General features: G+C 40.6%; 1 protein-coding gene across 6 annotated transcripts; it reads right to left on the bottom strand.

Moving 5' to 3' along the window:
* Window positions 1-1,257: 1,257 nt before the first annotated feature.
* NANP (N-acetylneuraminic acid phosphatase) lies at window positions 1,258-10,052 on the bottom strand. Of its 6 annotated transcripts, XR_013761911.1 has the most exons (5): window positions 9,904-10,045; window positions 9,238-9,332; window positions 9,028-9,125; window positions 7,071-7,217; window positions 2,996-3,136 (listed from the first exon to the last, which is right to left on the bottom strand). XR_013761911.1 is itself a non-coding variant. In XM_079127533.1 (2 exons), the coding sequence occupies exons 1-2, from the start codon at window positions 9,991-9,993 to the stop codon at window positions 2,480-2,482; spliced, it is 747 nt and encodes a 248-aa protein (XP_078983659.1). In that variant the 5' UTR covers window positions 9,994-10,033; the 3' UTR covers window positions 1,258-2,479. The 6 variants fall into 6 exon arrangements, 1 of the variants encoding a protein (XP_078983659.1); XR_013761909.1 differs by lacking the exon at window positions 9,238-9,332 and having other exon boundaries at window positions 9,904-10,050; XR_013761908.1 differs by lacking the exon at window positions 9,238-9,332 and having other exon boundaries at window positions 2,998-3,136; window positions 7,067-7,217; window positions 9,904-10,052.
* Between the last annotated feature and the right edge of the window lie 2,928 nt (window positions 10,053-12,980).

The raw sequence follows: 12,980 nt of genomic DNA, 5'->3' as shown, positions 1-12,980 counted from the left end.
ATGATCCTTACTGGAACCCAGCTGCCACGTTGAGAGGGTGCCCAGGTTAGCCTCACAGAGAGGTTCCTGGACCACTTTAAGTCAGGTAATTTCAGCCATCCTACCTAGCAGCCTCAGCTGAGCTCCCTCCCAGCTGACAGCTAGCATGAACTGCCAGTATGAGTACAGCCATTTAGATTTTTTTTAAAAAGTGTGAAAATGATAAAGCCAGTACTTTAACTGCTTCCCTACAATAAGCACTACCTGATCTAGTGGGTGGATGTGCATGTGGACTCGCGACACTTCCACCTGTTGATTATCCCAAGTTAATACTCATGTCTACTCTAGGCCTCTGTACCTACAGTATTTGGAAAGCTTTGGACAACTAAGAATTTCTGACTTTGTATATGAAAAAAAAAATAGATGACAAAATGGTACTGTTATATCACTGTTTAATATTATCCTAAACCAAAAACATTACCAATGAAATCACAGGTCCATTCCAATATTTAAAATACCTTGTGTAACGAAGTTCTCCCCAGAGAAGGGTGAAAATGGAATGTAATACTGCATTGCTGTACTGTATAGCTTAATCCTCAATTTTCCCCTAGATCCTTTTTTTGTGTGGTACTAGGGATTGAACCCAGAGACACTCTATCACTGAGCTTCATGCCCAGCCCTTTTTGAAAGAGTTCTAACTAAAATTTCCCACCATGACCTCCAAACTTGTGATCCTCTTGTTTCAGGCTTCCAAGCAGCTAGGATTACAAGCATGAACCATTGTTCCCAGCCCTGCTAGATAATTTTACAATAACTGCTCACATAATGTTCTGTGAACTATCTTGAGATTGGTCACTATAATGTATAAGTAAATCTACCAGTTAGTGTAATAAATGTGACATTGCCCACATCTGCCCTGCGGGCTAGGATAAGCCCTCAGTAGTACACATCAATCAACCTATTAGAGAAATCAGGCACATAATTTTTTTGGCCAAAACCCTCCAAACTTACCAACTTCTAATAGCTTAAATTTAATCAAGGTCGAATGGGTAGCATATTGGAAATACAAACAACCCCTGTTGTGAACATGTTTAGCTTCATTCCAACAGCACGCTGGGATGGTCAAGGCACAACCAAGTCTCAAGTAAACACAAAAGGGCATTTGTACAAGGCAGAGAATCTGGTTCTTAGTAGTAGACACAGTAGGTTCTCAGGTATAATCTAAAATTGGATTATTGGTCCGAGAGTCAGTTTTACAAATCCCAATATACCATCTAGTATTTTACATTAGTACTTTTATTTTTTTCATATTACAAAACACAACCCTAATATTTCCTTTCTTAACCACTCTTTCCTTTACCACTTCACTCCAAGTTTAGTTAGTGCAATCAGGAGACTGTCTAGTCTCATGGCTTAGGAAAAATTTTCTAGTTGCCTGCTGATATAATGCCATGGAGCCATTAATTGGCTCCAAGTTAACCCTGAATTAGATACATAAATTTGTGAAACAGTGATTATTTCTGAAAACGTAAAAAACCGATTTAAGGCTGATGGTAACTCTAAGAGTCATTCAAGTATTAAAATGGCACCCTAGAAGTAGTTCATAGCAAAATCTTATTTCACACTAGTTTCAGCATGTGCGTGAAACCATTCAGTAAATGGAGAACAGATGGGGGCAAAGAAACTATCTGGTTAAATCACATGAAGGCAATTTTCGTCTTACAGATCCACAGGAGGAAAAATGACTTCTGAAGCCATGTGATTTGCACCTATCCCCAGCAAGTCGAGTCCCCTCAATTCCACTGTGTGCCTGGAAGGATAGTAAAAATATTTCTACAAGAGGTAAAGACTACAAGAAGATACAAGCTGGCTCTAAAAAGGTATGAAACTGGCATGGAAAAAGAGCACAAGTTGATTTTAGCAGTTTTTTTTTTTAATAAACCGGAGCAATCTGTCCTGTATGCACCATAGAAAAACCCCCAAAAATGTCATGCAGAAAAATAAGATGCATAATAGACAATACACACCCAGAATAAGCAAAAATATGACTTATTTTAAAAAATAGGCAAAATAATTTCACTATGAAATGGCTTGATTTGCATGACTTAGTACTTCATATGAATCAGATCCAATTGTTCTAATAAATCTCTATTATACATGTATTGGAATATCTTTTTAAAAAAATATCTATTTTTAAGCCATATAAGTTAAATTTGTGTATCCATGCATAAGCTATCCTGCTTGGTATCATGGAACCAAGATACTGAAAGATTAATAAAATAGTTTTTAAAAATCTCAAGTTATGGACTAACAATGTTATTTCCTCAAGTTTTCTGGACTACATACTACTGAAAGTAATCTGTATTAATGCAATTTGCATTTTCAGATATAAATACAAGTCAATGGTTGGTTGTCAAAAGCAAAAGGGTTGGGAGGACCTTCACAAAATGATCATTAAATCTTAAGTCAAATTATTCTTAGGGCTGGATCATAATGTGTTTTAAACTGACATACTGACTTTGCCATCTATATTTTGTAAGAGAGCAGGTAATTCTAGCACAGAAGAAACTATGTAGTGTGGAATGGGGGATGATGTCACTGGTACTATTCCACTTTTGTTTATCCAGACTGTTGCTTTCAGTCCTGCATTGAGGCCTCCTTGTATATCAGTTTCTAATGTGTCACCAACCATCACACAGTCCCCAGGCTGTACTCCAAGGAGATCACAGCAGTGATAAAATATGGAAGGTGCAGGTTTCTCCTCTTTCTGCTCTCCACCTACAACAATAGCATCAAAGTAGGACTGACAGGCACAGGCCTCGATCTTCTCCCTCTGTGTTTGTCTGTCACCATTTGTTAACAAGAGTAGGCGGACTTCCTTGCGAAGTTCAGTGAGCATAGCTTTGATGTCTTCTTCTAGGGTCATATGCTGTAAACGGGTAGATTTCCACAGGAAATAACATTCTTCCGCCAATTTCCTATTGTCTGCACCACCTTTTGTTTCCTGGATTGCTTCTTCCCAGTGTGAAGTTCTCAGATCTGTAATGCATGTACTATAAGGATGAAAACATTCCTTGCTGAGTTTAACTTGAACTTTGTCACAGATGAGTTCAGCCTCTTCTTTATAATGGTATTTTGATTTTAAGAGCTTTATTACCTAAACAAAGGAAAATAACTCCATTAACACACTTTGTAACAGTCATGTCCTGAGAAGTTGTGGTCCTACAGTGGCTGAGACTCTGAAGCAGCTCCATTACCATACCACTTTTGGTGGAGTTGGCCTTAGTTTTTAAAGACGCTATAGTGAAGGTCTCTTAATCTCTCTAGACAACACATTCTGTCTGTGTGTATTATACATAGCATAAAGACTAGCATGTGATTCGGAGGTAGGCAAATACGGGTTCAAATTCCAGCTTAGGCAAAATTTTTTCTTTTGGTACCAGGTACTGAATCCAGGGGTGCTTAACCACTGAACCACATCCCCAGCCCTTAAATTTTTTTTTTTAATTTTGATAGGATCTCACAAAGTGGCTTAGGGCCTTGCTATGTTGCAGAGGCTGGAACTTGAATTTGTGATCCTCTTGCCTTAGCCTTCCAAGCTGCTGGAATTACAAGTGTGTGCCACCATGCCCAATTTGGGTGAGTTTTTAACAGTTGTAAACTTCCACTGCCTCACGTTGCAAAGAAAACATATATAGATCTTTAAAAAAATTCCATTCTAAGATTTTTCACACAAGTCTTCATTTATTTTTCAATTTTAAGTCCATCACCTTTCATTCTGGTCATATGGGAAAATAAAACTCGTGCTTATAGTAAAACACTTAAAATTTCTGGCAAGCATTGTTTAGATTCTTTCCAGAAAAACTAGGGTTAGTTTGTCTAGCTTTTTTCTCAACTACGGTCATTTCATTTTTTTTTTAATTGAGTTGGGGACTGAACCCAGTGCCTGGGGCATGACAGGAAAGCACTCTACCACTGAGTTCCATCCCCAGCCTATTGCACTATATTCTTATCCATCTTAACATTTATTAAGAACCCTAGGGAGATAGCTCAATCAGTAGAGTGCTCGCCTTGCAAGCACAAGGCCCTGGGTTCAATCCCCAGCACCGCAAAAAAAAAAAAAAAAACAACAACAACAAAAAAACCTAACATGGCAAGCATTATTACTAAAGATACACATACATTATTTCTAGTCCTTTCTACAACTCTGCAAGGAAATTCCCTTTTTAATATGAAGCAATGGAAGTTCAGAACAGTTAAAAACTTGCCCAAGCTATGATATTAATCCATATATGCCTACTTCCGAAGTCTAAACACTAGCCTTGACATTATGTATTAGGCCCTGGAGACCAGCTCTCTTGTCCTTGGAGCATTATCTGGTATGGAAAAGAAGCAGGCACACAACCACTACAAATGCTGGCTTAAGTGCTGTAACAACTGAGTAGACAAGCACCATGGGAGAAAAAACTGAACTCATTGTTAAGGGGAGTTGGATAAGGCTTGGCATAGGAAGTAACATTTAAGTGAAGGCATTACCAAGCAGATAAGGTAGGTATGGGAGGATTCAAATCATTCTAGAGTAAAGGAATGAAGGCCAAGAGCTTGGAATTTTTTTTTTTTTTTGGTACCAGGAATTACACCTAGAGATACTTAACACCTAGGCCGTATCCTCAGCCCTTTTAAATATTTTATTTTGAGACAGGGTTTCACTGAATTGCTTAGTGCTTTGCTAAGTTGCTGAGGCTGGCTTTGAATTCGCCGTCCTCTCCCCTCAGCCTCCAGAGCCACTGGGATTACAGGCATGTGCTATCACGCCTGGCTCAACTATTTTTTTTATCTAGATAAGGCAAGCTGAGTTGAGCCACAATGGGAGGTGTGTGAGGGAGGATGCTAAGAGATGAGGCTGCAGAGGCCATGTGAAACCAGTTCATAAAGGTACTCGAAACCCATTCTGTAGTGGATTCTGCCTAAAACCCCTTGGCACTGGCTGTTCTCACATATGCCAATGCCTTCATACTGAAGGTCTTTGTGCATCTTTGCTTATAGGTTTTATTTGGCCTCAGACACATACATGCAGTCTGGGGCTGAAGTGTTGCCATGCAGCAACAAGAGGGGCAGAAATTGTTGGATATATATCACTGCTTTCTTTTTCCTTGGAAGGGACAACCATGTTCTGCACACTGTCTCCCAGACATACCCCACTGCTCACACAAATAGAAATCTGTTCGTTAATTACCCTGCTTTAGATTCCTTTTCCTGTCTTAATTTTTCATACCCTTATAGTGCTTCCTGGGACCACCTCCCAAATGAACACCTGCAGCTGAAGTCTCTGTCTCATGGTGTGCCTCTGAGGAAAATTCACCATGCAAGGCAACTAGGGTGGGGTGTCTTTGGAGATGAATGCAATGGGGTTAAAGTGTCTGCTGTGGGGTGGGTGTGTATCTCAGTGGTAAAGCAGTATGTACCCAGAATGCAAGAGGTCCTGGGTTTGATTCCCAACACTGCAAAAAGGAAAAAACAAAAAAACCCAAATCAAACCAAATAAAATCTAGGCAAAGCAGTCTACTAAAAAGTAAAAACATATTGTTCTAAGTAACATAAGGAACAAGTGGCATGCTATTCAGACCAGAAACTTGCTTCACCTATTGAAAAGGAGAAAAAGAAAAACACACATTTTCTTCCCTCAAGAGTATGAGAGACCCTTACAAAAAAGGGAAAAAATTCAGACTATTTGTGCCTATCAGAAAATGTAACAGTTGTTGGGTATGGTGGTGAACATCTACAATCCAGCAACTCAAGAGGCTGAGGCAGGAGGATCTCAAGTTCGAGGCCAGCCTTGGCAACTTAGCAAGGCCCTAAATAACTTAGTGAGACCCTGTCTCAAAATAAAAAATAAAAAGAGCTGGGGACTTAACTCAGTGGTAAAGTGCCCTTAGGGTCAATCCTTAGTACCAAAACAAACACACACACACACACCAACTAGCCCTAAGACTTTTAGGTGAAGGCAAAACACTTGAAAACTTTTGCTTTCTCAAGTTAAATCTTTTTCTTTTGGGTGATGGGGATCGAACCCAGGGCCTTGTGCTTACAAGGCAAGCACTCTACCGACTGAGCTATCTCCCTAGCCCCAAGTTAAATCTTAATCAAGCCTTTCTACCTCTGTTTGTTACTATCTTTTCTAGCAACATAACTGAATTACTCTTAAGCTATGACTGAAGGGTATTCTCAAGTTTTAGTACCCATGCTACCCAGTAAAAGGATATAGGCCTCTTGACTGCACAGTGTTAAGACATCAAATGGCTAGATAAAGAGAGCTCCCAATAATAATCCAATTTCCTGTTACTACAATTGGCAATACGTAATCCACACCCTTGGGGCTCTGAAAAAACACAATTAGCTTACTTTAAAAGGAAGATATTTGCAAAGGCATGGCATACTGCTCCCCGAGTTTCAAAATTTCTCCCTATAACATCCCTTGCATTAACTTTCTCATTAGTCACACACCACTGTTGTCATGTAGCAATCACAGATTTGTTTGGGACATTAGGAAACATTTTAATAATATTAACATCATTACAGAAAGTTTATCATTCATTCACATATTAGTCCAGAAATAACACTTAAATTGAATCAGTACACATTACAAACTCTCCTAGCACCTATGCTGAGACAATGAATTTTGATTGAACTGGAGATGAAGGAAAATAATCTTTAACTTGGAGGAATGAGGACATTTTGTATATTGGGGAAATCAGGTGTGTGAAGGATTCTAATGCAATGAGCCCACCAGGTACCTATTATAATAGTGAGGGGTTATCATTTTGTAGATTAAAATAAACTCATCCCCTTCAAAACTCTAAGGCTTTCTTTCAAAATATGTAAAAAGGAAGCTCTGTTCTACTTTCTGTTCTCTGGACACAGCACTAAGAGTATTATGAATACCAGAGTTTAGCTAACTGTTGTTTTAAAAGATTTGTGAGGAGCTGGTTTGGGAACCATGTAACACTTGATATCATATGATTTTGAATAAGTATTTTCTGAATACCAATTATTTGGATGTGAAAGGGCTGAATTTAAAAATACATACTCACAAAGTATGACTGTCTGCAATAGTCTAGCAATTCAAAGAGATCTTCTGGTTGAAGTCTTTGCTCAAACATCATCTATCTCATGAGGTCAAATCTGACCAACCATTTTGAAATTGCAATTCATTTCCTCCTCCACTTTTTCTAATGCATCTGTAAATATATTTAGTATGTTATCTGTCATTTTAATGGAAAGTAAATTTAAAAATACAAAATTTTTCTGCTTTGTTTAGTGATAAACTATACATCTCTGTAGAAGGCTTATTCTTGGGTATCAACACTGAAAAATAAGCCTGAAGATGTAAAATAAAAAAATCTTTCTCAGATGATTTAAAAAAGTATTAAAACTGATATATGTAGTCAGTATATTACTACTTATCCCTAAGCCCAAGGTAAAGACTGGAACTTTCCCTGTTCTTTCATTCATAAGTCATTTTTATGAAAGCTGTCATGCTACTTTAGATCAACACTTATGAGTAGTTGTGTATCCTTCCGTGATAAAAGTATTCAGACCATTCGATTCTGCTCAATTCATAAGTTATTTATAAAAGAAGTGGTAACAGAACTAAGACTTGCAATCAGAATTTTTGTCCATCAATCCAATATTCATTCAACATTTACCATGAGTCAAACAAAGATAATTAAGACTGTGTTTCCTCTTAGGGAATTCACTAATTGCAGGCATCTAAGCTGCAAAAATTAACAACATCCACTGACAGCTGCAGTAAGAGATATCTGGAAAACAAAACATGGTACTTGTATATTAGTGAAAGTGACAGACTAGGAAGAAATATAATCCAATTATTGTGGTCTGCGCATATATGATGGGTCTTACTATGTTGCCCAGGTTGGCCTCAAACTCCTGAACTAAGCGATTCTCCTGACTCAGTCACCTGAGTAGCTGGGACCACAGGCATGCTCCACTGCATCTGGCTCTAGTCTATAATTTTTGTTTTAGAAATCTCAAAACAGGCAGGAATGTGGAGAATCAACTAAATGAGGCCAGCTTGGAGACAAAACCACATCAACAGTCGAGATGAGGGACGAGTCCAGCTGTAACTAAAACAATGGCAAGGGGGATATGCATTGAGGGATAGAGTAGATGATAGGGTGGATGGTGGTACAATTCACTGAATAAAACACTGGATGCTCTGTACTTTCCATGTATTGTATTAAACCTACCTGACACTTGTTATTCAGAATGTAATGAAGACTGAGACTTAGAAAGGTTAAATAACTTAAGGCACTTTCAGTTAGGTATTGGGAGAGCTGTGATTCAAACTCAAATGTCTGATTTTTAAAGCCTGAACTCTTGGCCTGTAGCAAAAATTGGCCTAAAACAAGAATTCAACTGCAACACACTAGGCTTAGCTTGTTAAGAACACACAGATAAGTATACACTATTGGCAGTTAAGGTTATTGGAGGCAACACAGCACAGACTTGTCCTTGAGGTCAAGGTCAAAGGCATGAAGATGAAAGGGACAATCAATAGTGCAGAAAGCCTCAATAAAAGCATTAAGATAGGTTCAAAGGACTGGGGATGTAATACAGTGGTAGGGCACTTGTGTAGCACGTGCCAAGGCCATGGAATAGATACCCAGCACTATTAAAAAAAAAAAAAAAAAAAAAAAAGTCCAGTGTGACTCTAGCATTGTGGGGATAGGTCAAATGACCTGGCATATCCATTTCATTCTAGAAGTAGAGACAGAAGCTACCTTGCAATGGATTTAGAAAATACATAGGAGGTAGAGACAAGGAGATAAGAGGCACGGATTTCTCTAAAACCATGGCTAAGAGACAGGCAACATACATTACAGGAAGAGTCCAAAGTAGGTGTTCTTTTTCATTTTTTAAAAAACAGAAACAGACATGAACATGCAGCATGAGCAGAATGTATAAGAAAAAAAAAAAAAAAAAAAAAAAAGAATGAAGAGGCTGAAGATCCAGGGAGACAAAATCTACCTGATGAAGCATGAAGGACGGGACATTCAGAGTTGGAAGGATTGGCTTTTGAAAGTGGGTTTTTTCACATCTGATAATCCTTCGATTTCTCCTTGAAGCTGAAGGCAGAGGAAGGAAAGCAAGGGTGGATTAGGGGGCTGGAAAGCTCCGGGAAGGTCTGCAACAGCATCGGTAGGTACAAGGAGAGGATGCTGCTGAACAATGCCTCACCGGAGGAATGCCCAGGGCAGCACAAATTTTTTGCTGTGTCTCCTTGGAAATCTGAGGGTCCAGACTACAGCAGGCCAGGAAAGCCAGAGGGAGATCTGCAGAAAAAAATTCTGATACAGGTTCAAATGCGGGTTCGCCTCTGATTGTTAGGTAACTTCTTGGGTCAAAAAAATGGGGCTGCCTTCAATGATTCTCTCCGAAGTTCACTGAAAACCATGCTTGGGGGAAACGCCCCTCTTCTGAGACCCACCACTAAGATCAGGTGCGGGCGCGTGGCCTGAACGGTCCAAACTCTACCTGGCCCAGCGCGGGTGTACAGTGGCACGGTGACCGTCTACCTGCGTTTGTGGGCGGTTCCACAATCGTGGCAGTTTTAAGGACGTGCTTCCGGATCCCACGCGCTGGAACCGTCTCCAAGAATCCAGCTCCCTGGGCTGGACTCGGGGAAAGTAGTCCCCGCACGGCCGTGACTCCCAGCTCACTCGCCCCTTCCCTGATCTTTCCAGCCCCCAGAGAGCTACTGAAGTCTCAAAGGACGACTGCGGCCAGTGCTTCCGGGGGCTCGGAAGTGGGCATTAGGGAACACGGGGTCACGCAAGCGCGCAGTACCGGGCTGAGGCGTTCTGACCCGGTCTGCAAAAGAGCCGAGGGAGCGGGTAACGTTACCTCCAACATGCCTCTCTTACTCGCCCCGGCTGTGTCGATGAGCGTGTTGTCCAGGTCAAAGAAAACAGCCCGCACTCGGCTGAGCCCCATACCGCCGTCAGCCAAAGCCACGCGCCAACTCGCAACCTTTGCCCGCGCATGCGTGAGATGGGCCCTGGCGCAAAGACGAGGGCTGAGCCTTTAGGTCACCTGACCTTCCCGTGCCGCCGAGTTATGGCGATCGCCCTTCGTAGCCTTTGAAACTCGGGTGAGATGTCGCAATTCCTGAGCGTCAGAGAACGGCAAGATCCCGCGAGACTTCGAAATTCTGGTCTATAAAATGTGCGTAAGGCATTTACGTCACGGTGACGAGAAGCGCGGTTTTCGTTATTTTAGTTTGTTTTTGCTTGTCTTCTCGCTTTGTCCTCCCCTCAGCCAGGAGGACGTCTTAACTGCCCCGGGAGGTTTTCCTCGCTGTCTGGAGCCCGGGAGGGTTACTGAGAAGGTGGTTTTTCTGTTGGGCAGCATATTAAATGTGCTGGGAGCCATAGGCAGGTCCAAAACGTTGCCCGTCCTTTGATGGACCTAAGCCCGGGTGTGAGGACTTAAGTGGTTACCGTACTGGTAACTGTCAGCAGCAGGAGCTCAAGAGGAGTGCAACGATGTGACAGCCTGTGTTTTCAAACCTCTCTGAACAACTGGGTGTAGGTGCTGCTTTCTCATAGATTGGGAACCCGGCCACATTGCGCCTTGATGTCTACCTCACTCAGAATGATAGCCTCATTATAGCTGGAGCCCGCAGTAGCACATTTTGAAATGTGTTACCAGGGTGTCTTAGAGCCCTTGGTTGACAACTGCCTGAAGACCTAGGGGGGCTCTGTATTGTCTGCCTGAAGTTTTGCCCATCTTGATTTCTTTTCCAGAGGTTTTGTATCTCAGGATTCTCCATACCTTTCGGTTGGATGGTTTTCTGGTATAACAAGAGGTTAAAAGAACCCAGACAGTCTGTTAAGTTCCCGGAAGGGCAATTACAAGGTTTATGTTCTGCTAGTAGAACAAGGATCTTGAAACTAATTTCTAACTTTTTTGTCTTTCTTGGGTAACTTTTATGAAATTTGGATAATGCTGTCATCGTCAGTGACCAGCAATTATCAAGTAGATCAGGACAACCGAGTAAATGAGGCCTGACAATGATTTTGTGAGCTGGAAGTGATTTTTAAATTGTCAAATGGTTGGGAAAAAAATTAAAAGATGAGTGTTTTGTGACAGGTGAAAATTATATGAAATTCAAGTTTTATTGTCCATAATTTTAGTGTGTTAAATTGAATTTTGCCCAAACCAGTCTCCATGCTGGAATGATAAATTTCTCCCCAAAGTTGCTTCTGTGCATAGTGAATAGGGTCTTATCTTGATATGCAAATAAATTGTTACTGGCAACTGAGTCTCAGCTAATTATAGCAAGGCTATATTGGCTGTGGCCAATCAGGGTTCCCCCCCCCATGTCATTTTCTTTTCACTTAACTGTAAATATAGCTTGTGCATGTAGTGTGGGGTATTCTATTTGGAACCAGCTTTCATCTGGAATGTTGCCTGGTCCTAGAACCTTTTTCATGCTGAAGTAAGTTTAACTCATCTCAGATTTTTAATAATTGGAATGCAACACGTTTATTTCTGTATTTTCTCTTACTGCTTTTACCATGCAGCCGTAAGTAGCATTATATAGTTGCAAGGCCTAAAATATTTATTGTTTAACCTTTTGCAGAAAAATGTTGCCATCAAGATGTCACTGGAGAAGAGATGTCTCTGAAGAAGGATCTGAGGAGTTCCCAGAAAGAAGGAGGAACTGGACTCAGGACCATTCCAGTTCTTGGCACACATAATGGAAAAGAATTTAAACATGTGCCAGTCAAAAACAGAGGTCTATTGAGAAAAGCAGAGGCACATTCAAGGAAGAATGTGGCCTAGCTCTAAAGTGAGACACTTTTGGGGTAAGGCAAGGAATACAGAAATGGCAACCCATGGTGTGGGTGTTAATATTTATAGAGGGTCAGAAATAGATTAATTGATTTATCTCTATGTTAATAGATATTCTTTCTGCAGCAGCAGACTATGCAGTTTCTGTATTTTGTGGAGAACCATAGTTGAAATTTTATTGTTGCTGGGGAGAATAAACTTATTTCTATTCTTCAAAAACACAACTCCTCTATTAGGTTACATTGTTGATGTACAGGGTTAGCTTACCAACTGAGTCCATTTAGATTAGTAGTTAGCAAAATTATGAAAGCATTATTTGGAGTTTTTTTTGTAGTTGCCTCAAATGTTGGAATAAATTTAGGAAAAAAATTGAGATTGGAGTAGTTTTGTTTTCTTATGTATGTATAGAATTTACTGATTTCGTCACAACTCTGAGCTCAGACAAGTTTTAGTCCTCTTCACAGGTAGGTATTTGATAGGTTTCTTGTTTTGACAAGTCGGCTGATAGTATTTCATGACTAGTCCAACTTTCTGATTGAAGGAAGATAATGGCCATCCTTACAGCTTGAATTCTTTCTAAATATACACACCTGGAGGCTTTGGGATGTTGTACTTAATATTTGTGGAATAATAATATTTCCTGTGGTATTTTATGGTAGTGAAATGTATGGACTCCTCATGACGAATGGACCTCACATTCCTAAGTCCACTATTTAAACTTGTCATTCTGTCAGATTAACACTAGTGTTGCTGAAAGCTTGGTCCTTGTCCCCCACTCCAGTCCAATAAGGAGGACATGGTTTTGAGAAAAAGGAAGAAGGTGATTTTGTAAGACCCCCAAAAAGGAGACCCTAACTCTGTCCCACGGATCGATAGCAACACCAATCAACTGCAGGAGGCATCACTTGATGCAAACCGCAAGAGGCTTTTATTCCAGTGCGCTGGGACCCAACTCGTGACTCGCGCAGGAGTCGAGGAGTCGAGTCCCTAGCAGAAAATCTTACAAGTTTATAAAGGCAGAAACCACACATCGGGAGGGGTTGCACATGGAAGGAGAAAAGGGGAACAAAGCCGCAGGGAAATTCCAAAGGGGGTCTGGCTTTGCTGATAACATGCAACATGTT

Source organism: Sciurus vulgaris, assembly GCF_902686455.1.
Source record: "Sciurus vulgaris genome assembly, chromosome: 2".
Taxonomy (NCBI): Eukaryota; Metazoa; Chordata; class Mammalia; order Rodentia; family Sciuridae; genus Sciurus; species Sciurus vulgaris.
Note: the sequence above shows the minus strand (reverse complement) of the source record. Positions and strands in the feature narration are given on the sequence as shown.

Bases quoted from the DNA above. Each gene is read 5' to 3' on its own strand.
- NANP (XM_079127533.1), bottom strand. From the start codon at position 9,993: ATGGGGCTCAGCCGAGTGCGGGCTGTTTTCTTTGACCTGGACAACACG. The intron at 3,137-9,903 runs GTAACGTTACCC...TCCTTTGTTTAG, and splicing joins GTAAGAGAGGCATGTTGGAG to GTAATAAAGCTCTTAAAATC.